The sequence below is a fragment of the Ursus arctos genome, unplaced genomic scaffold, assembly GCF_023065955.2.
Source record: "Ursus arctos isolate Adak ecotype North America unplaced genomic scaffold, UrsArc2.0 scaffold_12, whole genome shotgun sequence".
NCBI lineage: Eukaryota > Metazoa > Chordata > Mammalia > Carnivora > Ursidae > Ursus > Ursus arctos.
This window is the reverse complement of record NW_026622786.1, coordinates 15387432-15409982: the sequence shown is the minus strand read 5'-3', so window position 1 is coordinate 15409982 and position 22551 is coordinate 15387432. Positions and strand designations below refer to the sequence as shown.

Here is a 22551-nt window from a genome sequence, read left to right as displayed (position 1 = left end):
AGGCCACCTTTCGCCCGCCTCCTGCCGCGAGCCAAGGCCGGCACCCCGCCCGGAGATGGGCAGACGCGCGGATGGCGTGGCTCCCAGCGCCGCCAGATCGCAGGAACCCGGCGCCGGGGCGCTGCGCTGAAGCTCCCGATCGGCGCAGCCTGGGAAGCCTGCAGGTGTCCTTGGCCGCTCGGCCGCCGGAGCCCAGAACCCCGCGCCCCGGAGCGGCTCCGCCCCCCAGGCTCGGCGCTGCGCAGGACGCCCCGTCTGAGGCCCCCCCGCCCCAGCACGGCCCCCGCTGCGCAGCGCCAGCCCAGCGCCGCTCCCAGCCGCTGCCGAGCCGCGGACGCAGGACCGGAGGCTCGCTTCTGCTGGCGCGCTTGATTTCCTGCGGCCGCCTCGCCCTGCGCAGCCCCCGCCCGTCTGAACGCCGCGCTCCGCTCAGCCCCGCCCGCCTTCGGTGCCCTGCGCTGGATTTATGAATGGGGGGAAGAGGCCACATGCCGCCGCCGCCGCCGCGTGTTGACCGCAAGCACCCCGGGCCCGCGGAGCTCCGGCTGCCGTGAGAGCGTCGGCCCGGCCCCGGCAGCCGCTCCGAGGACTTGTTGCTGCTGCGCTGCCGCCGCCGCGGGGAGGCCGGCGGCTCCCGGGACTCGGCACGGTCTCGGAGAGCCGGAGGGTGCCCCGTGTGAGTGTGAGCGCGCGCGCCTCGGACCCTCGCGGTGCGCCTGGACTGTGCGCTAACTCGCCTTTTAGGGGTGAAGGGGGGGCGTGTCCAGAGCCCGAGCGTCTGAGTGTCCAGTCCTAGCCGGAGAGGTGTGTGTTTGCCCGCGCCTCCCCGGACCCCTCGCCTGGGTCCTCGGCTCGCCTTTTCCCTCCCTGCCTCCCTCGCCGGAGCTGCCTGCCCAAACCCCAACCACCTGTGCACCCGAGAAACCCAACTCCTCCTGCTCCGCGCCCCGGGGGGGAGGCAGGGGCAGGGCCAAGCCGCAGAGGGGGCCGCCGCCGCCTCCTGCCTCCTCCTCGCCTCCTCCCCCTCCCCCGTCTGACGCTGCCTCCTCGGGAAGGGTGTTTGGAGGGCAGCGGCCGCCCCAAGCCGAAGCCCCGCAGCGCTTCTTATGATCAGCTCGGTGTGTGTCTCCTCCTACCGTGGGCGCAAGTCGGGGAACAAGCCTCCGTCCAAAACATGTCTGAAGGAGGAGATGGCCAAGGGCGAGGCGTCGGAGAAGATCATCATCAACGTGGGCGGCACGCGACATGAGACCTACCGCAGCACCCTGCGCACCCTACCGGGCACCCGCCTCGCCTGGCTGGCCGATCCCGACGGCGGGGGCCGGCCCGAGTCCGATGGCGGCGGTGCAGGCAGCAGCGGCAGCAGCGGCGGCGGGAGCTGCGAGTTCTTCTTCGACCGGCACCCGGGCGTCTTCGCTTACGTGCTCAACTACTACCGCACGGGCAAGCTGCACTGCCCCGCCGACGTGTGCGGGCCGCTCTTCGAGGAGGAGCTCACCTTCTGGGGCATCGACGAGACTGATGTGGAGCCCTGCTGCTGGATGACCTACCGCCAGCACCGCGACGCCGAAGAGGCGCTCGATATCTTCGAGAGCCCGGACGGAGGCGGCGGTGGCGCGGGGACGGGCGACGAGGCCGGCGACGAGGAGCGGGAGCTGGCCCTGCAGCGCCTGGGGCCCCACGAGGGAGGTGCGGGCCCCGGCGCCGGGTCCGGGGGCTGCCGTGGCTGGCAGCCCCGCATGTGGGCGCTCTTCGAGGATCCCTACTCCTCCCGGGCGGCCAGGGTGAGTGGCAGGAGCCTGGGTCTCCTCTCGGGTGTGCAAGGGGACCGGGGGCGGTGGGGAGAGGGGCGGGCAGGAGCGGGCAGAGACTGATTTACCTTGCCTCTGCCTCCCTCCCAATTCCCTCCGGCTTCCCTGGGCCCCGGGGGACTCACCCCCCCTTCCGCCCCCAACACACACCCTCTCTCCTGCACGCCTTGACTTACTACTTGGCCCTCGTCCCATCTGCCTGCTTTGCCGCATCCCCTCCGAAGGAGTGGGGTACCCTTCGCCGAGCTCTTCCACCCCCTTCTTGGTGCGCAGGCTGCCTTTCTTCATTTATCCCCCACTCCTCCACAGGGCCAGCCTCCTAGAGAGCTGGAATTAGGCCCCCTGCCTGAGGCAGGCAGTGCCTGGGGGAAGAAAACTGGGTGTGTGGGGCGCCTACTCTGTGACAGGCCGCTCTGCTAGCTCCTTCCATGCAATCGCTCGGGTGGCTCCGTATGCCGGAGTTTTGTGGAGGGGGGACACCAGCTTCAGCCCGTGGCAGAGCTGGGACCAGAACCCAGGCCTCTCCTCCAGGTCTCTGGAGACCCCTTCCTTCAGGGAGATAAGTCAAGATGTCTGCCCCATGCCATGGCCCTAAGGCTTCCTGGTCACCTGGGATGGCCTGGCTTCTGTTCGACAAGAAGGGCCTAATGTTCTGGGCGCTGCAGTCTCCCGCGGTCAGCGGCCAGCCACAGGCTGCCTGCGATGATCCCAGATTTGTTGCCACTTCTTTTCTTCCTGCTGCGGCATAGATTGGCTTCCCAGAAAGCCCTGGTTCAGGTTGCTGCTTGAAACGGGTATATGGGGGGGAGGGGGTGGCACAGGTTGATCTAGGCAAGGTCTAGTCCCTTCCTACCACCCCCTCCCCAAGTCAGTCCAGTTTCTCCCAAGCCCCTTAGGTGAAAGGGGGTAGAGGGGTGGAGATATGCATGGACAGCTTTAAAAAAGAAAAAATCCCTGAAGGATGGCTTTAGATTATTTAAACAGAGAGCCCTGGGGGCTGGAGTCTGGCTTCACAGTTGGCAGCCTGAAGCCTGGCTGGGGTCTGTCTGGGACACAGGAAAGAGCAACACGTACTGGGTCTGGGGACCGCCTTCTGCTGTGGAAGCTGGTCCTCACCTCTGGCATCCCAAGTTGTCCTGTTAATGAGTCTCAGAGCCGTGTCACCCTCCCCAGCACCTCCTGGGCTGGGCCTCAACCTAGTCATGGAAGGAAAAGTTCCACTCGCCCCCCCCCCCCCCAGGGGAGGAAGGGAGGCCGAAATGGGGCTGCAGGGCGGGCCAGGCTGGTGTCAAGGCAGCTCCAGCCTGGGAGGAACAGAGGTCTCCGTGGCCTGAGGCTATCAGGCTGGGCCTGCAGGGATCCCCGGGGCAGCCCCTGGAGGGGTAGAGAACTTTCTCAGGACTGAGAGTGAAGCAGGGGCCAGCTGCCTTTGTTTCTTCTCCTACAGTCCCGAGGTCGGCTCAGAAGGTGAGGGCCCGGTCATGCTCTGGCCTGGGTCTGCTGTGAGTTCTGAGGGCTTCTCATGCACTTCACTGACCCTGCTCGTGTCACCTCGAGGCTATGTGTGCTAGGGGAGAGCGACGAGTGTGGATAATTCAGGTTCTTTCCAAGTTGGGGGCGGGGGGAGGTGGTAGATTTGGCTTCATAGACATGGGGAAGGGGGACAAGCCAGGGAGGCAGGAACGAGCTGAGTTGGTTAGGGAGAGCTAGGTCCTATTTCTGAGTGTTCTGGGATCTCTGGGGGACTTTTCACCTTCTCTGGTTCTTCTCATTTTGGATTCCAAGGGACTGTGCCATCCATGAGTTTATGTTCCGCTCCACAAACCCTGGGGAGGGGGCAGCCAGGGGGCTCTCTGAGTAAGCTCAGAGCCAGGCTGGCCCCTTCAGTTCCTTCCGAAGTCCCAGATACTTGCCCTTTTGATAGGGAATCCCGTCAAATAGGGAATCCCATCAGCCAGCGCATTCCAGTTGCGGTCAGGAGTCTGGGACCAGGCAGGGTCAATTCTTCATATTGAAGCAATGAAGAAAGCAGGTGTCCGAGGTGTTAAATGTCGTCAGACACACTTAAGTAACAAGAGAGCAGGAGGACACCTTCCCTCATTTGCAACTTTCTGGTTGTGAATACCGATGTGAACAGCTATGTAGAGCTTGATGGCACTTGTCGCAAAAGAGGACTTGCCTCCTGCTGGGGAGCACAGGACAGAGGTTAGCCCTTCGCTTCAGCTGTTCTTGGGACAGAGAAGTGGGAATACATTGTCTAAAGAATTTAATAACTGCGAGTAACTGTACTTTGCATTAAGCGCTAGTCCTCCCATTAATCTCAGAGTGGAGATATCCTCCCGGTTTCATGGCCTGGGGCAGCGAGAGGGTAACGTTCCTGCCTGAGATGACACGGCCCAATGGTGGCATGCCCTGAGTCCCACCCCTGCTCCTCGGACTGCGACATGTTCTTTCCACCGACCCTGGCTGCTCTTGAGGTGGACAGGTGGCTTGTTTCTTATCCTGGCCTGGAAAGTGTTCTGAGGTTCTGTACCTCCCGTGGGTGACATCAAAACCCCGAGGCAGATGGGGACATCAGAAGGGACGTTGACTCTGTTACCCCTCCAGGCCTGAGGTGTAGGGGTTCTGGGGCTGTGCCCTCCCTACTCTGTGGCCCCCAGGCCCATACCACGGCCCCTCCAGCACCGGCCCCTGGGGCAGTGTGCATACTCCCCTACTCGGGGCCTGCAGCCTCGGCCACAGGCCTGGAGCGTTCACTGAAGGCCAGGAGCGTGGAAGAGCAGTGCTCCGCCCCAGGCGTCTCTCTGCACACTGCAGCTGGTCATCTGAGCAGTGCGTTATGACAGCAGCAAAACAGATACAAAGGGAAAGTGAACTGAGCTGATGGTCGAGCCTGTCGCCTAGCTCCTGGCCTGGCCTGCGGAGCCATTCCCGAACAGGCAGGCTCTAGGCCGGCCGGGGTGCTCACCCCTGCTCCCCTCAGCTTGGCCGGGCCCATGGTTGCCACTGCTGTGGTTCCGTTTCTGCGGCCTGACCTGGGAGCAGGCACAACCTGGGTCCTGTCCCCACCTGCCCAGTGCCCATCGTCCCAGGCTCAGCCGCAGCCGGGGTGGCTTCCCAGACTGAGGGGGACCAGCGGGGTTTGGGGCAGTATTGGGAGCTGTAGAATAGGCCCAGGAGTGAGACTGGCTGCAGCTCGGTTCTCAGCCCAGTTGAGAGGGATAGTCATTCTCCTTTGGCTAAATCCCTACCCGGGTTAGTTTTCCCATGTTTCCCTTCTGAGGAGAGGATGTGACCCCAAGGATCCCTGTGGCCCCAGGGAGGCAGCTGGAGCCGGGTTTTCACCTGGATGAAGCACGCGCTGCGTGTCACCTCGGCTTTGCTCTAGCATCTGGCCTATGTGAGGCAGGGACCATTCACCTCAGTCCACAGTGAGGGAAACTGAGGCCCAGAGGGGCTTGCCCAAGCTCACACAGCTGGCGGTAGAACTGGGCTCCAAACCCAGATCTCGTGAACCCACGTCCGTGTTTGTACCCACCTGCAGAAGGGCCTCTGACTTCCCGGGGCCCCCCAGGGGGCCTTCCGCTCTCCTCTCATCCGTCCCCTCACTTCTCCCTCCAGACTAAAGCTCCCATCCCCTCACTCCTTGGAATTGCTCGCCTCTGAGCTTGCTGTCTGTGTTTTCCTCACTGTGGGACTTTAACAAAAAGAAAGGGGACTTAGTTACCAGAGGGGACTAGGTGTCCCCCAGCCCAGGCCGAGGAATGAAATGGAGGCCTTCTTGGAAAGAAATGCAGAGTTCTGTTTCTGCCCATCCCTTCTGAAGGCGCCCCGCTTCTCTGGCCCGGGCATTGCCTGGGACTAGCCGGTCGGTGGGCGGGACCCTCTGGTCCCAAAGCCGCTGGGCTAGGGAGAGCCAGGAAGCCGAGCCTGGGAGGCTGGGTGCCCTGTCTTCCCCAGGCCACCCGGAAGGGAGTGCCAGCACGCGCCTTCCCAGGAGCAGGAGGGGTGTCCGGCCAAACCTGCAGGCCTCTCCCCGACCTGCCCTGAGGCAGCCTCCCCATCTCCTCCTGGGCTTGTTTTGTGTTTCTTTTTTGTTCTGAACAGACCAACATTTGCCTCTGAACATCTTGTCTCCGGATAATGAGGTGTTTCTGTTTGTCACCATTTGGGGTGGGGTGTAAAGTGGGGGAGGGGCTAAAATAAACTGGGGCTATTTTGGGGAGATGGGGGAAGAGCAGGCAGAACAGAGCCAGGCAGTTGGGCCTCGGGCACGGGGAGTCCCCAGGCCCCTGGCATCCACCCGTGGACGGTGCTGGCCTGGCCTGCCGGACACCAGGGCGCTCATGCTGTCCTTGTTGCCGGGCAGCCAGCCTACCACAATCTCTGGCCCAGCTCCCTGCTAGGTTTTTTTTTTTTTTTTTTTTTTCAGGCTGGGTGATGGTGACCCAGCCCCTGGCAGGGGGCTCCATCAGGCAGTGGCCTTGGCCCACCCTGGAAAGCCATGGAGTCTGAGAGCCCACGTACCTGGAGATATTGCTGGCTATACCTCTCACCTCTAGCCTCAGTTGGTCGGGGCAGGCCGTGTCTCCTCGTGACAGGCTCCCCAGCACCAGGAGAGGAAGCAGGCAGTCACCTTGGCCCCAGTCATTCAGAAAACATTTATTGAGTACTTACTACATGCCAGACGTCAAGCTGGGCCCTATAAATATAAGGGTGAGTCAGCCATGGTCCCTGTTCCTGAAGAGAGCTAGGTCAGGTGGAGTCGGTGGCAGCTGAGGGAAATTAGGTGACAAGGAATAGTAATAATAATACAAGAAAGGTCATGAGAGAAGCCACAGGAGTCTTAAAAAAATAAAGTCCAATAGGAGGTGAGACGAGAAAGCGATAAATCCCAGCCCTAGGTGAGGTGAGGCGAGGCGGGGGAGAGGGTTGGCAGGCAGGGAAGCTTCCACGAGGAAACAGAAGTTAAGCTGGATAGGCCCTGCAGGATAATGACTTAGCTCCCTTAAATAATTTTAGAAGGAGGCAGGCTATAAATAAATATATAAATAAATACATTTTCAATGTGGGTAGTGCTTAACCATGCAGAATTAGGGAAGGGGCACATTTCCTGGCTAGGGGACCAGCCTGGGCGGAGATAGGACAGCAGAGACCATGGATAGGCAATAGCCAAGAACTGCGTTTGGCTGGGTAAGTTCTTGGCCAGTGACCTGGGCTGGACCGAATTCCTTCTGGGGCCGGACTCCTCAGGTCTCGGCACCCCAGAGGCCCTGAGAAGCCCCACGTGCTGGCTTGGCAGGAGGTGGGCATGGGTAAAGGCTGGCTCTGGCCCCTGGAACAGGATGGGAGGTCCCAGGGCCAGGGTCTGCTCCTAGGGGAGCCTGTGAAGGGAGAGGAGCAGGGGTCCCTAGGCTGGCCCTGTAGTGCAGGCCCTCATTCAGGAGCCCGGGAGCAGCCGAGAGATGCCTTGCCTGGCAGACTCTCTCTCTTTTCCTGCTTCCGAGCCCCCAGGGCTGCCTGCTCCCTTTACAGCGCTGCCTGGGCACCAGGATCTTGCTTCCCCGGAAGCCTCAGCTCCTCATCCCATCCCCACAGATCTTCCTCTGCAAGTGTCTTTGGCTGTGTTCTCAAATTTCTCTTCTCCTACACTTCATCCTTAATATAGGTTTTGGGCATGAGTCTTCTTATGTTTATCTGTCCATCTGTCTCCTTGGCCCTTTCTCCTTGGGCTCCCCTCCCCTGCCCCCGCTGATTGTATTCAGTTCCCAATGACTGGTGTCTGTCACCTCCCCCCTACCCCCCCGACCCAGCCTGTGCCAGATTCTGGAGACACTCGAGGCTCTGTGCTGAGTCTTACAAATATCATTTCTTTTAATCCTCGAAACAACCTCATCAGGTGGGCACTGTTCTCATCCCCTCAACGTATCAAGCACACCATAGCCTCAGGGCCTTTACACTGCCTGTCCCCTCTGCCTCTTGAGCTCTCCTCTGGATTGTCGCATAACTCAGTCCCTCACTCCTTCAGGTCTCTGCTTTGATGTTGCCTTGGCCGAGGCCTTGCCTCATCACCCGACTGGAAATACTTCCCTCACCCTCATACGCCTTACCCCCTTTCCTCTTTATTTTTCTTCCTCACACTTACAGCATCTGACATACAATATAGTTCACTAATTTGTTGACACTTCCCTGCTACTCGAATGTAAGGCCTAAGGGGCAGGGGTGTTTGTTCTGTTTCCTGCTGTTCCCCAGCACCCCGAACAGTGTTTGGCACGTGGTAGGCACTCGGTTTCCATTTTATGGGCAAAGATCTCAAGGCTCAGAGAGGTTAAGAACTTTGCCTAAGGTCTTTCGGGCAGTGGGTAGCAGAGCCCAACTTGGACCCAGAAGTGTGGGACTTTAGATTTCCATCAGTGACTATCGCAGAATGAGCTCAATGAAGGAGGCTGCTAACGGGGCTGACCCCACCAGCTAAAACACCTGGGTCTCCCGACCGGCGGGTCCCCAGGAGGATACGGCGCCAGCCAATGTGGGGGCCCAGGGGGGAGTAGGAAGCTCGAAGAAACCGCGCTTTCCTGCACAGAGGTTAGGAGCCTCCTGTCCAGGGTGGTGAGATCCCTCCTGCAGCCTTCTGGCAGGGAGAGCGTAGCTGGTGGCCAGACCAGTTCACACCAGCAGCTTTCCCTTGGGCAGCTTTGTCTTTCGGCAGAATCTACGCCCTGCGTCCTCAGGCTGTAGAAAGAACTGACCACTTCCACCACGGGAACCAGGGCAGGTCGCTCTCCCCTGGGCCTCAGGTTCTTTGGTTGTAAAACAGCAGAAAGGGCTGAGCTGCCGAGACCCTTTGGTTCTAAAGAGCGAGGATTGGGGGATTTTTCTGGCTCCAGAACCAACTCAGCTTTCAGAAGCTGCGTGCGGGGGGTCTGTGGAGGCCCCCACACCTCGTGGGTTCTGTCACTGTTTACTGAGCCCGTACTGCGTGCCAGACACTTGCCATTAGAAGCTCATTTCGTCCCACAGTAACGCCCCCCGGTGGGCACTAGTGCTGTCCCCGTTCTGTAGCGAGAGACAGGTACGAAGCGCACCATTTACCCGGTGAGGGGCCGGGCCAGGGTGAGGGACCTAGGCCGTTGGACCCCAGGGCTCCTTAGCTCTTCGCGCTCGCTCTCTGCTCGGCGATGGGCAGGGGGTGCAGGCGTGCCCTGCCAGCTCTAGAGGGTGGCCTTGAAAGGGCTGCTCAGAAGGCTCCGGCTCTAGGCCTTGATGCCTAAAGGGGGTGATTTTGCAGCCCCCACCTCCTTCCTTGGCCCTTTTTTGTCCCCAGAAGCCCTCAGTCAAGAGAGTGGGAGAAAAAAAGCAGTGTCCCTACCGCCAGAGGGGAAGGCCTGGTGAAGGACCTTGATCGCACTTGCTTAGGACCACCGCTTATGAAATCATTCGGTTTGGGAATAACTTAGGGGAGAAAGGAATAACTGGGGCCCCGAAGGGACCCACCTGGGGCAACGTGCCAGAACCCAGATGCCTGCATCTGTCCCAGCTCGGCCGCAGGTCTGTCTCCTCGGGGAGGGAGGGCTTTCTGGGGCCTGCCTGGCCTGGCTGCCAGGACTGGAGAGGTCACGCGAAGGGGTCACCAAGGAGGGGTGGACTGTCCCCACTTGTTTGGTTAGAGGGGAAGGAACTGTGAGCTGAGAGGCAGGAGACCTGGCCTCAGTTTGATCTTGAGCGAGTCATTTGCCCTCTCGTGTGTCCGGCGCCCCTGAGAAATGGGCACCCATGGGTGGCTACCCTTTCCCTGCCCCATCTTCTGGGAGGGCGGAGGTGAGCAGTAAAGTAAATCCAACAGCTCTGTGTTTTAAAAACACTCACAGCGAAAGTGAGTGAACACTGCAGGAATTCAGGGAGTTGTCCCCTAACGCAGGAGGGGTGGCTCGGAAGCAATCTGGGGTGGCAGGGAGGAAGGCATCTGGGCCCTGTGGGTGAGAAGGTGGCCAGGCACACGGCCCACCCTCCCTTCCCCCGCTCTCCGTGCCCTCTGCTCAGCCCCTTGGCAGCTCTTCCTGAACTTGTTTTTCCAAATCACTAATTAACTTCGCGCTCGGCTCCCAGGTGGGCCAACTCTCCTGGCTAACTTTTCCTCGGAGAGAGCGAGCTCCTGCTTCCCATGCTTCCTGGCAGAGCTGGGATATGCTGTCCCCACCCCTTACCCCAACCCCCTCTGCTTCTGGGGATGGGGGGGGCAGTGCCAGGACTCTGGGTTCCCAGCATCCCCGCGTCTACCGGATGGGTGCCTCCACCAATTCGTCTCTGGATGGCCATGGAGAGCCCGCAGGCTGGAGCCATTTGCCTAAGGTCCACATCAGTCCGTATTGCCTTGCTAGCCCATTTCTCAAGGAAGTAAAATGAGGTCAGAAAAGGAACTTGAAATTTACCTTCACAGGAGAACAGAGACAGGAGAAGCTCCAGGCAAAGTTGTTCAAGGAGGGAAAGTGTTACCTGTGGTCTGCCACCTCCCTTCTCCTTCCTCGCTATATCTGACCTACCCATCCATGTTCAAGTGTAAATAAGATATCTTAGCGTGTGATGCGTGTCTGTCTTAAGCCAAAGGTACACATCCCCAAGGGTGAAATAACCGTCATCAGGGAGCTGGCTGGGGGCTCTGCTGACGGTTCAGAGAAGACTTTCCTGGGTCTGTGAATTGATCCTGCCTGGGGGGTGGGGAAGACAGTGTGGTGTAAAGGGAGGGCAGCCTCTGAAGTTAAACCGTGCTGAGTTCAAGTCTGGTTTCCACCCCTTCCAGGCTGTGTGGCCTCAGGCGAGCACAGAACCTCTCTGATGCTCAGTTCCCCATCTGTAAAGCGAAACAATGAGGCTTACCTCACAGGGTCTCGAGGAGGACTGAAGGCCGTAACGCGTACCAAGTGCCCAGCCGTGCCAGGACAGAATAGACAGCTAATGGATGTTCATTCCCAAGTTCGCTCCTCAGACTCGCTCCTGCTTCAGAAGCCCCGGAGGGGCTGCTTCTTCATTTTCCCAGCTCCCCTTGTATTCTCCATTGGTGTTCGGCTGTAGTAAGAGCAAGGTGTGCCTTTTCTCCCTCCCAGCGCAGACTCTTGGGGAGCAAGGCATGTCCGAGAGGCACCATTAGACAGGAGGCAATGCCAGAGTCAGATGGAAATCAGGGTGGGGCAGGCGTGGGGGCTGCCAAGTGGTCGCGGGGCTACAGTCCTTCCTCCTGCACCTGTTTGAAGCGCAGCCCTCTGCTCGGGGAGGAAGCCCATCCCCACGTGCTGCGCCCGCCAGCCGCAGGGGGCGTAGAGCTCGGCAACAGGTACCCTGACAGTGGTGAATAACAGATGAAGGCTCCGTAATTGGTGTTATTACACATGCATTTCCTCTCCATTCATAATGATTGGACACTTCAACCTCTGCCGAGCGCTGCTGTCGTCAGGCTAGCTGAGAGCCCAGTCTGGACCAGCCGCTGCTACACTCTGATCCCAGTGGGTGCGGTTTATTTTTTTGTTGGAGCTCAGTGTCCCAGGAAATGTCAGTTGTGGGGAAGGGAAGGGGTGGTTATTCTAGGCAGACTCCCCCTGTCTCCTGCCGTGGAGCATGCTGTCTTTCTTCAGACACTTCTCACTCTCTGGGCAGTTGGCTGGGACGTTCTAAACTGAGAGGTGGGGGAGAGGGGCTGGGACTTGGGGCTTGAGGAGGGGGGGTGTCATGGCTGGAGCTTAAAGACTCAGCTGGCAGAAAGAGGCCCAGGGTCATTCCCTCCAGCCCCCTGTCTCTGGGCATATCCCTTAATGCAGCGGACCTCAAAACTTAGCATGCATCAGAATTACCTGGAAGGTTTGTTAAAACAGATTATGGGCCCTACCTCCAGTATTTCTCATTCAGGAGGTTTACACGGGGGCCGAGAATTTGCGTTTCTCACTAGTTCCCAAGCAATGCAGCTGCTGGCCTGGGGCCTGGCTTTGAGGACCACTGTCTTAAAGCCTAGTTACTCCAAGTGCAGTGTGTGGACCAGCAGCCTCACCTGAGAGTTTGTTAGAAATGCAGAATCACAGGCCCTGCCCTCAGCCTCCTGAATCAGAATCACATTTTGACAAGATTCCCAGATGATCGATACATACCCGTTACAGTTTGGGAAGCTTTAAGGCACGACAGGACTGCCGGTGTTTGGAGCCAGGCAGGGGGCGGGGCCGGCCAGGGGCGGGGCCGGCCGGGGGGCGGGGCCAGTCAGCCATAGGTCCCTGTCCAGTGGCTTCCAGCCGGGAGCGGTCTCTATCTTCTGTGCAGGGGGACAAAGATTGGGAACTACTGCCCTACAACCCCCAAGCAGATGGATAAAGACCCCCTGAGGAGGGAGTTCCAGCCCCTGACTGTGTACCTTAATCCTGCCTCTCGCCGCCTAACAAGTGCCCGGTGACCCCTGCCCCACCCTCCACGCACAGGAGGGCGCCCACCCGGCCCTGACAGCCGCCCCGCTCTCCTCTTCGCCCGCAGGTGGTGGCCTTCGCCTCTCTCTTCTTCATCCTGGTCTCCATCACCACCTTCTGCCTGGAGACCCATGAGGCCTTCAACATTGACCGCAACGTGACCGAGATCCACCGGGTGGGGAACACCACCAGCGTGCACTTCCGGCGGGAGGTGGAGACAGAGCCCATCCTGACCTACATCGAGGGGGTGTGCGTGCTGTGGTTCACGCTGGAGTTCCTGGTGCGCATCGTGTGCTGCCCCGACACGCTGGACTTCGTCAAGAACCTGCTCAACATCATCGACTTCGTGGCCATCCTGCCCTTCTACCTGGAGGTGGGGCTGAGCGGCCTGTCGTCCAAGGCGGCCCGAGACGTGCTGGGCTTCCTGCGCGTGGTGCGTTTCGTGCGGATCCTGCGCATCTTCAAGCTCACGCGCCACTTCGTGGGGCTGCGCGTGCTGGGCCACACGCTCCGCGCCAGCACCAACGAGTTCCTGCTGCTCGTCATCTTCCTGGCGCTGGGGGTGCTCATCTTCGCCACCATGATCTACTACGCCGAGCGCATCGGCGCCAGGCCCTCCGACCCGCGGGGCAACGACCACACCGACTTCAAGAACATCCCCATTGGCTTCTGGTGGGCGGTGGTCACCATGACGACGCTGGGCTATGGGGACATGTACCCCAAGACCTGGTCAGGCATGCTGGTGGGGGCGCTGTGTGCCCTGGCTGGCGTGCTCACCATCGCCATGCCCGTGCCCGTCATCGTCAACAACTTCGGCATGTACTACTCCCTGGCCATGGCCAAGCAGAAGCTGCCTAAGAAAAGAAAGAAGCACGTGCCCCGGCCGCCCCAGCTTGAGTCACCCATTTACTGCAAGTCGGAGGAGACCTCGCCCCGGGACAGCACCTACAGTGATACCAGCCCCCCTGCCCCAGAAGAGGGTATGGTTGAGAGGAAACGGGCAGGTGAGATTGGGGGTTGGGAAGGAAAGCCACCTCTCCCCCAGTGGCCCAGGGAGTCCCCAGATGAACCTCAGCCCTTGCAATTTGGGGTTTGCTTTACTACTCCGGGCTTCCCTGAGTATGAGATGTGCCTTGAAGAGTGCAAAGTATTGAGGCCAAATCTTTGTCTTCTGGTTTTCCAGGAGCTTTCTGAATGTCAGGGTTTGTGGAGTGAGCGTCCCATCCAATTTGGGCTGTGATGGGCAGTGAATTCCAGTACCACCTTGGCCACTGTGCTGTGTGACTTGAAGCCAGTCACTTACCCTCTCTGATCCTCACCTGGCAAATGGGAATGCTCTCCTATTCCCAGGACTTTGATGAGACACAAACAAATGACAGATATGAGAGTACTTTGAGAAGTAAAAACCACTTTACAAGCATCAGGCATTGTCGTTATTAGCTAGAGAGCAAGGCAGCTGTTCTCCCAAGGTGCATCAACGCATGAATCATTTCTTTCCAAACACTGGAGTCTGATGTCTCTTGGCCTAATAAATGTGATAACGTAACAGCAGTGGGAGGCTGCCTTCTGTTCAGCACAAGCTAGATTGAGTCCTGGGCTCCGGGTTTAACGTGGGATGGGAGGGAACCGAGAGGGAACAGCCCAGACAGGGTTGGGCAGGGGGAAAGGAAGGGTGCAAGAAATTGCATCTGCATCCTGGAGGGCGAGGGCCTGAGGGCCTGATCCCGTTCTTCAAGGAATGTGAAAGGCCACCCCTGGAAAGCTTGCTTCCACCCGAGTCAAGAGATGGGAAAGGAAATCAGCTTCACCCACAGCAACTTGGAGTTAGGTTGGAGAGTGGGAACCTGAGAGTTAGGTGTGGGGTGGACTCCCGAGAGAAGTCAGAGGTTCCTAGTCTGGGGGATCCCTTGGATGCCAGACCATCTGGGAGCTGGGGTTGGCAGCTTCTGGCCAAGCTCTGGGGACAAAGTGGGACTCTCCTCTGGGGGGGGGGGTGCCTGACTCGAGACCCTCACCTGGCCTGTTGCTGGGTGCCCAGGGTACATGCTGGGGCTACTCACTCCCTGGGGTCATTTGGGGGACCTGGGTCTACCAGAGACCTTGATGGAACAGCACCTTCATGCTCCCCCCTACTCCCCCACCAAAGTGGTACCCCCTTCCCTGATCCCTGAATGTAAATCTCCCAGCCGGTGCCCCGGGGAGTCACCTGTACCCCGAGGTCCGTTCAGAGCTCAGAGGGAAACCTGGTATCGGAATGGACAAGCCCCAGCACGGGCTCCTCAAGCCACACTTACCACGGCCCCATCAGCTAAGCCTCAGCCTGACCCTAACTGCTTGGCCGTGGTCAGGGCACTCCCGGCCAATGCCGAGGCCACTGCCTTCAGACCGAGCGGGCTCCTCTCCAGAGCCGAGTGCCGCCCCCCGTCCTCCCCAGTGCTGCCTGACGGAGGCAGGGAGCCGGGGCTAAGAGCCTGCAGCGGACAGATTTCAGGGACCTCTGCTCAGGGTAACTGTGTCCCCGGAAAGACGCTAGGCCAAGGCTGAGAGGGAAGCAGGGCCTCCTGCCCCCCGCCCCCTGGCCCTCCCGGGGAGATGCCAGGCCCCCTTGGGTCGGAGAAGTGACCCTCTAGGTCTGGGATTGGAGACCCCAGGCGAGCCCATGAGGAAGGCCTGGGCAGCCCTCACACCGCCTCCTTTCTGTCTGCCCCCTTTAGACTCCAAGCAGAACGGCGATGCCAATGCGGTGCTGTCAGACGAGGAGGGAGCTGGCCTCACCCAGCCCCTGGCCTCTGTCCCCACCCCCGAGGAGCGCCGGGCCCTGCGACGCTCTGGCCCCCGAGACAAAAACAAGAAGGCAGCTGCCTGCTTCCTGCTCAGCACCGGGGACTATGCCTGTGCCGATGGTAGTGTCCGGAAAGGTATGGCTCCCCAGGCCGGGCAGGTGGAGAGCCCCCAGGGAGCTGAGTCTCCCCAGTGTCCCCCGCAAAACTTGAGGTCCCCTCCTCCCCTGAGGCCTCCTTGGCCACCATCTCCTCTGCCTTGGACGTGCCCCCACTTTTAAGATGGGTACCCTGATCTCCCGGTCCCTGGATTAGAAAGCCTTGGGCATCCCCCGGAGGTACACAGAGCCCAGCGCCCCCCACCCCAGATGTCCACGGGGAAGACAAGCGCTAGAGGGTAAGGGGGTACCCAGTCAGGACCCCCTGCCTTTGCCCTCCATTCGATCACCACCTCTCCCTCTGGTTCCTGCCTTGAGCTTGAGGCCTGGCTCCGCGGGGTCACGGCCACACTTTCCCTAGACCTCCCTGACACACAACGACTTCCCAAGTAAGTAGTCCCCAGAGAGGCCAACAACATTCAGGAGTCAGGGTGAGAACGAGTGGCTGCCGTGAGGTCTTGGAGAACCTAGCACGGGTCCTACCCCCTCCATCCTGCACGAGGGTCCAGGAGCCCAGGAGGGGCTAACCCAGCTCGGCAGGCCTCTTGAGGCCGAGGTGACCAGGAGGTGGGCTGGGGGCAGGGGTCGGCAGGGAATACGTGTCCCTCTGAAGTTGCTTTGAAGGATTCGGAGGGTTCAGGGACGTAGCCTCTTCTCTCCGGTAAGGGAAGGCTGAAGTTCCATCAGCAGCCCCCAAGCTGTGCAGGAGCCGAGCAGAAGCTGGAGCTGGGGATTCCTTACCTGCAGAAAGGGGGGCAGAGGATGGTTGAGGGCCAGTAGTGGCTGAGAACAGGCCTCTCAAGAGCAGGTGTTCCTGTCCGCTTCCTCAACTCTTTTTTGTCTTTCGTGCCCTGTCCCTGTGACGTAACCTGCCTAAACACCTAGTTCCAGGATAAACCTTGAACCCCCCCCAAAAAAAGCTTGTCCCTGGGTTCTCAGGCCACTTCTTAACCTGCCCTCTTTTAGCTAAATCCGCCTCCACCCACCACCCGCCCCCCCCCCCCGCCCCCTACCAAATTTCTTGCTATCCCCAAACTCCAGACCAAGTCAGGGTTGAGTGAGGTGGGGTAGTGGCTGCTACAAGATTAGCCTGTGATGGCTCTGTCCCCCCCAAGGATGTCCCCTGGCCTGCCCATCCCATGCAGCCTGCAGGGCACCTTCCCAGCCCCTACCCCCACGGGATCCCCAGGGCACCCCGACCCTACGCAGGCCCTGAGAGGGGTGTGTCCCACTCTGGGGGGCATATGTCCTGTAGGGTGGTGGCAGCGGGTGCAGCCATCCGGCAGCTGCAAGGAGATGGCCAGGGGCCCCAGCTACAGGGATGCAGACGGAAGGTACTCAGACCACTCACACCTTCTCCTGTGTCCCTCTGATCACCCCATTCTCTGCGTGCCCCAGTCCTTGGGCTCTGGATGTGCCGGTCCCTCCTGGCCCTCATCACAAACAGGTGGCGGCTTCTGCTGTGTCCTGGCTCCGACCCTGCTTTGGCTGGAGCACGCTAAGTGACGGCCCAGAATCGGGGGCAGGGGGGACCCCACCTCCCATGTAGGGCTTGAGTGGAGTGCCAAGCACCCCCGTTTTCATGGCGGTATTGTGAGGGGCCCAGCAGCAGTGTGGGGGAAGAGGCTGTGAGGGTGCGAGTCAGAAGGGACCGTGAGGCCCCCTGGGGAGTGGGTCACACGCCCAGGGCAGTAGTTGCACGTGTGCGTGCATGGGCCGGAGCGCCTGGATCGCTCGCAGCGCCAGATCCCCCTGGGTGCTTGTGTGGCCCGGCTGTTTTATTTTCAAGATGCCTCCACACTGCTTCTTGGCAACAAGCATGTAGCTCAGCCAATTAGAGTGACCTTCGAGAAGGAACAGGTGGGTTGCTGGGAAACAGGCCCTGCTAAGCAAGTGTGGCAATTAGCATCGCCAAACTCCCAGTAAGCACTCGGCAACTTTCCCCGTGCCAGACCGTGCCTCCCTTCTCTGCACTCGGGCTCTGTGTAGGACCTGGAGCCGGCAGCCTGGGGCTCCTTCAGCCATGGGTGCAGACCCCATGCTTAGCCTCCGGCTGCCCGAGTGTCAGAGTGTGAACTTCCTGGGGAGGAAGGGGACTGATCAGGGCTGCTTAGGATTGAGAAGAAAGCTGCTGGAGGCTACGGGGTCTTTGTGTGGCTGGAAGGGAACTTACCAGGGGACAGTGACAGGGCAAAGATCAGCTGTGGGGCACTGAGGTCTGTCCTCTGGAGCCCAGGTGACCTGGAAGCCAGGGAAAGTCAGTGGGCCTTCCCCAGGCGGGCCAGCCCCCTCAACCAGCGTGGGGCTGCCTGCCCCGCAGGGTCCCCCCAGAGCATGGATCCCATGGAGCTGCTTAGACTAGGAGCCATTCCCCTCTGATCCATGTGCCTTTTCTTCACCAAGGCTGTGCAAAATCCCGGAGTTTAAACAACATAGCCGGAGCAGCTGGGACCAGTCTGGGGCTGTCTCCACTGACATCGAGATACAGCTCACCCTACCCTCCAAGAAAGCTCCTGCTCTCCCACCCCTTCCACCCTCTCACCAGCCCTCCACCTGGACACCCGGCCCCTTAGCCGTGCCCTCGGCTCGCCCCACCTCTGGGCGCACAGCACGCTCACAAGCCCTCCAGCCCTCATTCCTCCGGAGCCCCAAGGGAGCCGGGCAGGAGGCAGGAGAACCCAGGCCCCCGAGCCTCTCCTCCACAGCACCCAGCTCCCCAGAACGTTCAGCTCTGGAGCCTGAGACCAAGGGGGAGACTACTCCCGGGGCTCCAGCACCCCCCGGGACCTGGGCCCCTGGGCCTTGCCTCCCCTCAGGGTCCCGCCTTCGTCACGGCAAATGCATTTCCATTCCTTGTGGCCTTCAGTCAGTAACCAGCTTGCGACTGAATATCTCTGTCTGTCTGTCTGTCCATCCCACACCCAGACAAGCAAAGAATAAGGCTGTCCCATGGGGCACCCCCATCTCTGCTGGTGCGCGGGGAGCTAACTGGTCAGGGGCACGGTGCCCCCCTGGGAGAGGTGGCCTGATGCTCTCCAGCTCTGGCCTGGCGTGCAGGTGGGGTCCCTGGGGCCCCACGGTTGGCTGCCTAGGTACGGGAATGCCCTCTCGGGAGTGACACCCGGTGGCAGCAGAGCCCCACGTCCCATCTGTGCCCCAGCAGCCGTATCTCTCCTGCGCTGCTCTCTCTGCTTCCACGTGTTTTTCTTCTCTCCTTCTCCCGCTGCCTCAGACTCCCAGCCCTGCCTGAGTCACCTGCTGCTCCCACCCAGCCTCTGTGCTCTGGATTGCTGCCAGAACCGGAGACTCATCTAATTTCTATAATTAAGTGTATTCTTTTACCTAACGAGCCCGGGAGCACAACAGGTCTGTGAGTCATTGAGGGAGCAGGGGTGCACCCTGGGCTGGGGCAGCTGAGGGGAAGTGTGGGGACAGAAGCCGTCCCGCCCCCTCCCGCTCCTGCGCAGGCACCCAGCCACTCCCAGGCAGGGCAGGGCCGGACGGGGCGGGCTGCGGGTGGCCCCTCTCCAGCAGCGTACTGGGGGAGGCTCTCCAGGGCCCCCTCTGCCCCAGGAACACAGAAGGCCTCAGCCGAGACATTTCCTGTTTCACCTGATGGGAATTAGACCTGACAGTGGAGCCGTGTGCCTGGCAATTTTTAGAGTCAGATTATGCAACTTCGGAGAGGGAATGACTAAGGTCCATATCTGCTCCTTCCAGGGTGGGCAAAGATAGGAATGGCAAGACAGCATTCAGGGACTCGGCAGGAGGCCGGGGAGTCTGGAGGCCTCCCCAAAAGATGAACTGGGCAGAAAGGTCAGATCATTTCATGAGGGTTGAGTGTTGTGAAAAGCCTGTGCTGGGAGCACCCCCATTTCAGTGCCCTCTGTCTTCAGCCTGGGGCAGACACAGGAATGTGCCTTCCAGAAAAGTCTGTCCGAGGTGGGTCCTGGGATACCCCAGCCCTGCTGTGGTCCGTGGGGCCTATCTCCTGCTTGCTCTCAGAATGCAATGTCCCCCTAAGAGGTGAGAAAATATAGGGGTATCCATGTGACCACCCTTCAAGAGGGGATAGGCCCCTTCAAGGGACAAGGACAGGGAAGCCCTGGAGAGATGGATGGAGACTCTAGGCGCCCTCTCAGAGCTGGGCCTGGGAGCCCCGCTGCTTCTCCTTGGTGAGGACAGATTCAGTCCTGTCCCCAAGGGCTCCCTGGCACCGGGGTCCTGGCCCTGACGGGGACGTGATGAGCTAGGTGTCTGGTTTTGCGAGGCCACCGCAGCTATTCTGTGCTCGGGCTTGCCTTCCTGGCTCAGGGAGCCGACGTGGCTATTTCTGTGGCGGCCCTCAAGTTGTCAGGAGTCCAAGTTTCCACGACACCCACCTCCTCCTTCCCTCTCTTCCCTCCCACAGGGACGGGCATGCTCATGGCACCCCTCTGGTGGGTACAGCTGTCCCTGGGCGACATGAGGCGGGAGTGCCAGGCGGGAGCCCCTCGTGCCTTGGAAGATGGGCTCCCGCCTATCCCCCCGCTGGCTCTGCAGGACCTAGCTAACAGGACAGCTGAGGACGCTGTCCGCCCCAGCTACTTCTTAGGATCTCTGGGCCCTGGGAAGGGGCAAAGTGAATCCTGGAGTTTACAGAGACCCGCTGTACGCCGGGCCCTGCCTAGGGAGACAGCTGCCTGCACGGGGGCCGCAGCTTCTCCAGACCTGGGGCCCCGCCTCCTCAGGGGAAGACTCTCTTCCACCACTAGTCTGAGAGCCCAGTTTGCTTTATGTTGCACGTGGACTTGGACCTGTACCTATCACTCGGTCTCCGAGAAGCCTTTCCCCCACAGCTGGGGCCCACTCCCTCCCGGCAGAGCGGGGGAGCTGCCCAGATAGGAGCTGTTAACCTTACTGACAACCTTAGAGGCCATTTCTCAACCCCCAGGGCTTCTGGGAGGAGCTGTGAGCTGGAACCAGGGGGGGAAGACGTCTGTTAGACGTCTGTTCAGTGTAGGCCCGGGAGTCAGAGGGGAGACCGAGTACCTGCCCGAGGGCCGGGGGCTCTAGGAATCACCCCTTGGGCCCCGGGCTGCCCTTTCCCAGAGCCTCCTGGGAGAGGAGGGGCTCCTCTGCCCTGGCCAGAGTATCACCCAGAAATCCGTGCACCCACAGCAGCCTCCTTGCCTGCCCTTCCTGTGCCCCCACTGGGAAGGTAGGAGAAGGGAAGGCCCACGCCACTGACATGCCCGGCTGAGGATGGGATGCCGAGAAGGGCTCACCGAGCGGTTGGGTTTCTCAGGAAGGTGCTCTTTTCTGGCTTTGTGTTCCGAGATGGACACATGCATCCTCCCTGACCTTCCCCTTCAGGATCTATGCTCCAGCTGCTCCCACTCTGTTCCTGCCAGATTAAGGAAGGGGGCTGGGCACCACAAGGCAGCGCACTCAGCAGCCTTCTTCACTAGCCCCCCTGGGACAGTGGAATGGCCCCAGCTGGTGATGGCAGGGGAGCTACGTGGGGGTGGGGAGCCCAGGTTGGACCACAGGCCATGTCAGGAACCTTCCCTACTGCCTCCGCGCCAGGCTGTGGGGCCTTGGTCCCTCTGCCACTGCGTTTGAGTTGTGAAGACTCGAGCTCATTACCTGAGCAGGAGAGAAGCTGTAAGATGACCTAGGAGTCACTAGGCCTAGCTCTGGGTAGGCAGCTAGGGGCTGCAGAAGGAGCTCACCCCATTTCCTGACCCGTCCCCGCTCTTCCTGGCCTCTTCGCCCCGGGTCCCCATGGCTTCCAGCTCTGCGCCTGGCCTAGTCCTTAGCCCACAGGCTGTGGGTCAGCAGCTGGCTTCCTTCTAACATCTCATTCTTTGTTTCTCCCTCTCTTTTGCGGAACTCCTTGCCCCCCCAGAAGGCAATGCTGAGCCGAAAGCGTGCGTCCCAGTGTCTCACACCTGTGCTCTTTAAACACAGAGACCTGCCAAGACGCCCTCTCGCCCAGCTATGCCCAGGCTGAAGTCCTCACCCTCTCTTAAGCGGCACCAACGTGAGAGAGGCAGGCAGACAGACAGAAAGCCAAAGGCTTAGGGAAACTCTGGAACCCTGGCAAGACTCTTTCGCTGGGAAAGACTCAGAGATCCTTGTTTGCACAGGACTGACGGAAAACCTCCCATGTAACCTTCTGGGCCCAGAGCCGTCTGGGTCCGATGTTCTGTTCTGTTGTACACTGAAGAGATATATATGCACATATAGTATCTATATTCATACGTACTATACTCTTGTGTGTAGTGCACGTGCTGCTGGTGGTCTGTCTTCTTTGTTAGGCTGTGTCTCCCCAAGCCGGGGCCCCACCCCCAGGCCCCCCCAACCCCCGTCCCCTTCCCCTGCCCTGACTCCTTGTTTCTGCTGACCACGTATGTGGAATGTCCCAGGAAAAGAGCATCTGGGACTGGCCAGTCCCACTGGGGGATCCCAGGCTAGACTTGCCCTCTTGGGATTGTTTTCCCCTTGGCCGGTGGTCTGTGGAAGGCCTGCTTGACCCTCGGGGTCACGGCTCCACTAGCCCCACCCCACCCCAGATTGGGGTTCTACCTCCCACCCTCGCCCCAGTGTGGGGGCACTTCCAGGGGCCCCTCTGCAGCTTCTTCCACTCCTTCCTCCCCCTTCCCCCTGTCCTGGACTGAGGGGGGCGTTTCGTCTTCTTTTATTTTGGGGTTTTTGTTCTGTCTCCTTCGTCCGTTTGTTTTCAAAGATGCTGCTGGGCAGACGGGCAGGGAAGGGGTCTGTCTGCCCATCTGGCTCATGGGTCTGAGAAGGGGAAGCCTCGGGCGAGCGGAGACCAGTTGCAATACTGTACTTCCTGGCCGGTGGCCAGAGGACCGTGCAATAGCAGAGGCCGGGTGACCCCTTCGACCTTGGCCTCTGCCCCTCCCGCGGCCCTCCCTCCCCACTCCCCTTGCCCCACCCCACCCTAGTGTTGGTCAGTCCTTTTCTAAAGCTGTCCCCTCGTGTATGTGTGTGTGTGTGTGCGTGTGTGTGTCCGCGCGTGCACGTGTGTGTCTGAGGCATGCCCAGGCTGGGCCCTGCCGCCCTGTCCGCATGCCTTCCACTGTCATGCTGTGCCCAAGCCCCAATAAAGACATCTGGAGCGTCCTGCTGCTCTTGCCGCGAGTGACTGCCTCCGCCTTTCCTTTCTGGCTCTGTGTCTGTGGGGACGTCCCCGGGCTTCCACCCCAACACCTGAGAAATGCAGCAACACGCCTATCATAGCCCTGTCCCCCCCACCCCCAGGAATCATCGATACCTCACCACCCCTGCCTTCAGAGCTAGACATGAATGCTCAGAGAGGAGAAAGGATTGCCTGGGTTTGGGAAAGGGAAACCCA

The 22551-nt window shown here is 60.2% G+C and overlaps 1 protein-coding gene across 3 annotated transcripts; it reads left to right on the top strand.

Annotated features, from left to right (window-relative positions):
- The first annotated feature begins 141 nt into the window (after nucleotides 1-141).
- KCNC4 (potassium voltage-gated channel subfamily C member 4) lies at nucleotides 142-22338 on the top strand. Of its 3 annotated transcripts, none has more exons than XM_026484601.4 (4): nucleotides 142-1784; nucleotides 12318-13254; nucleotides 14965-15168; nucleotides 21141-22338. In XM_026484601.4, the coding sequence occupies exons 1-4, from the start codon at nucleotides 1107-1109 to the stop codon at nucleotides 21200-21202; spliced, it is 1881 nt and encodes a 626-aa protein (XP_026340386.1). In that variant the 5' UTR covers nucleotides 142-1106; the 3' UTR covers nucleotides 21203-22338. The 3 variants fall into 3 exon arrangements, with proteins under 3 accessions (XP_026340386.1, XP_026340387.1, XP_026340385.1); XM_026484602.4 differs by having other exon boundaries at nucleotides 21079-22338; XM_026484600.4 differs by having other exon boundaries at nucleotides 17592-22338.
- Nucleotides 22339-22551: the final 213 nt, after the last annotated feature.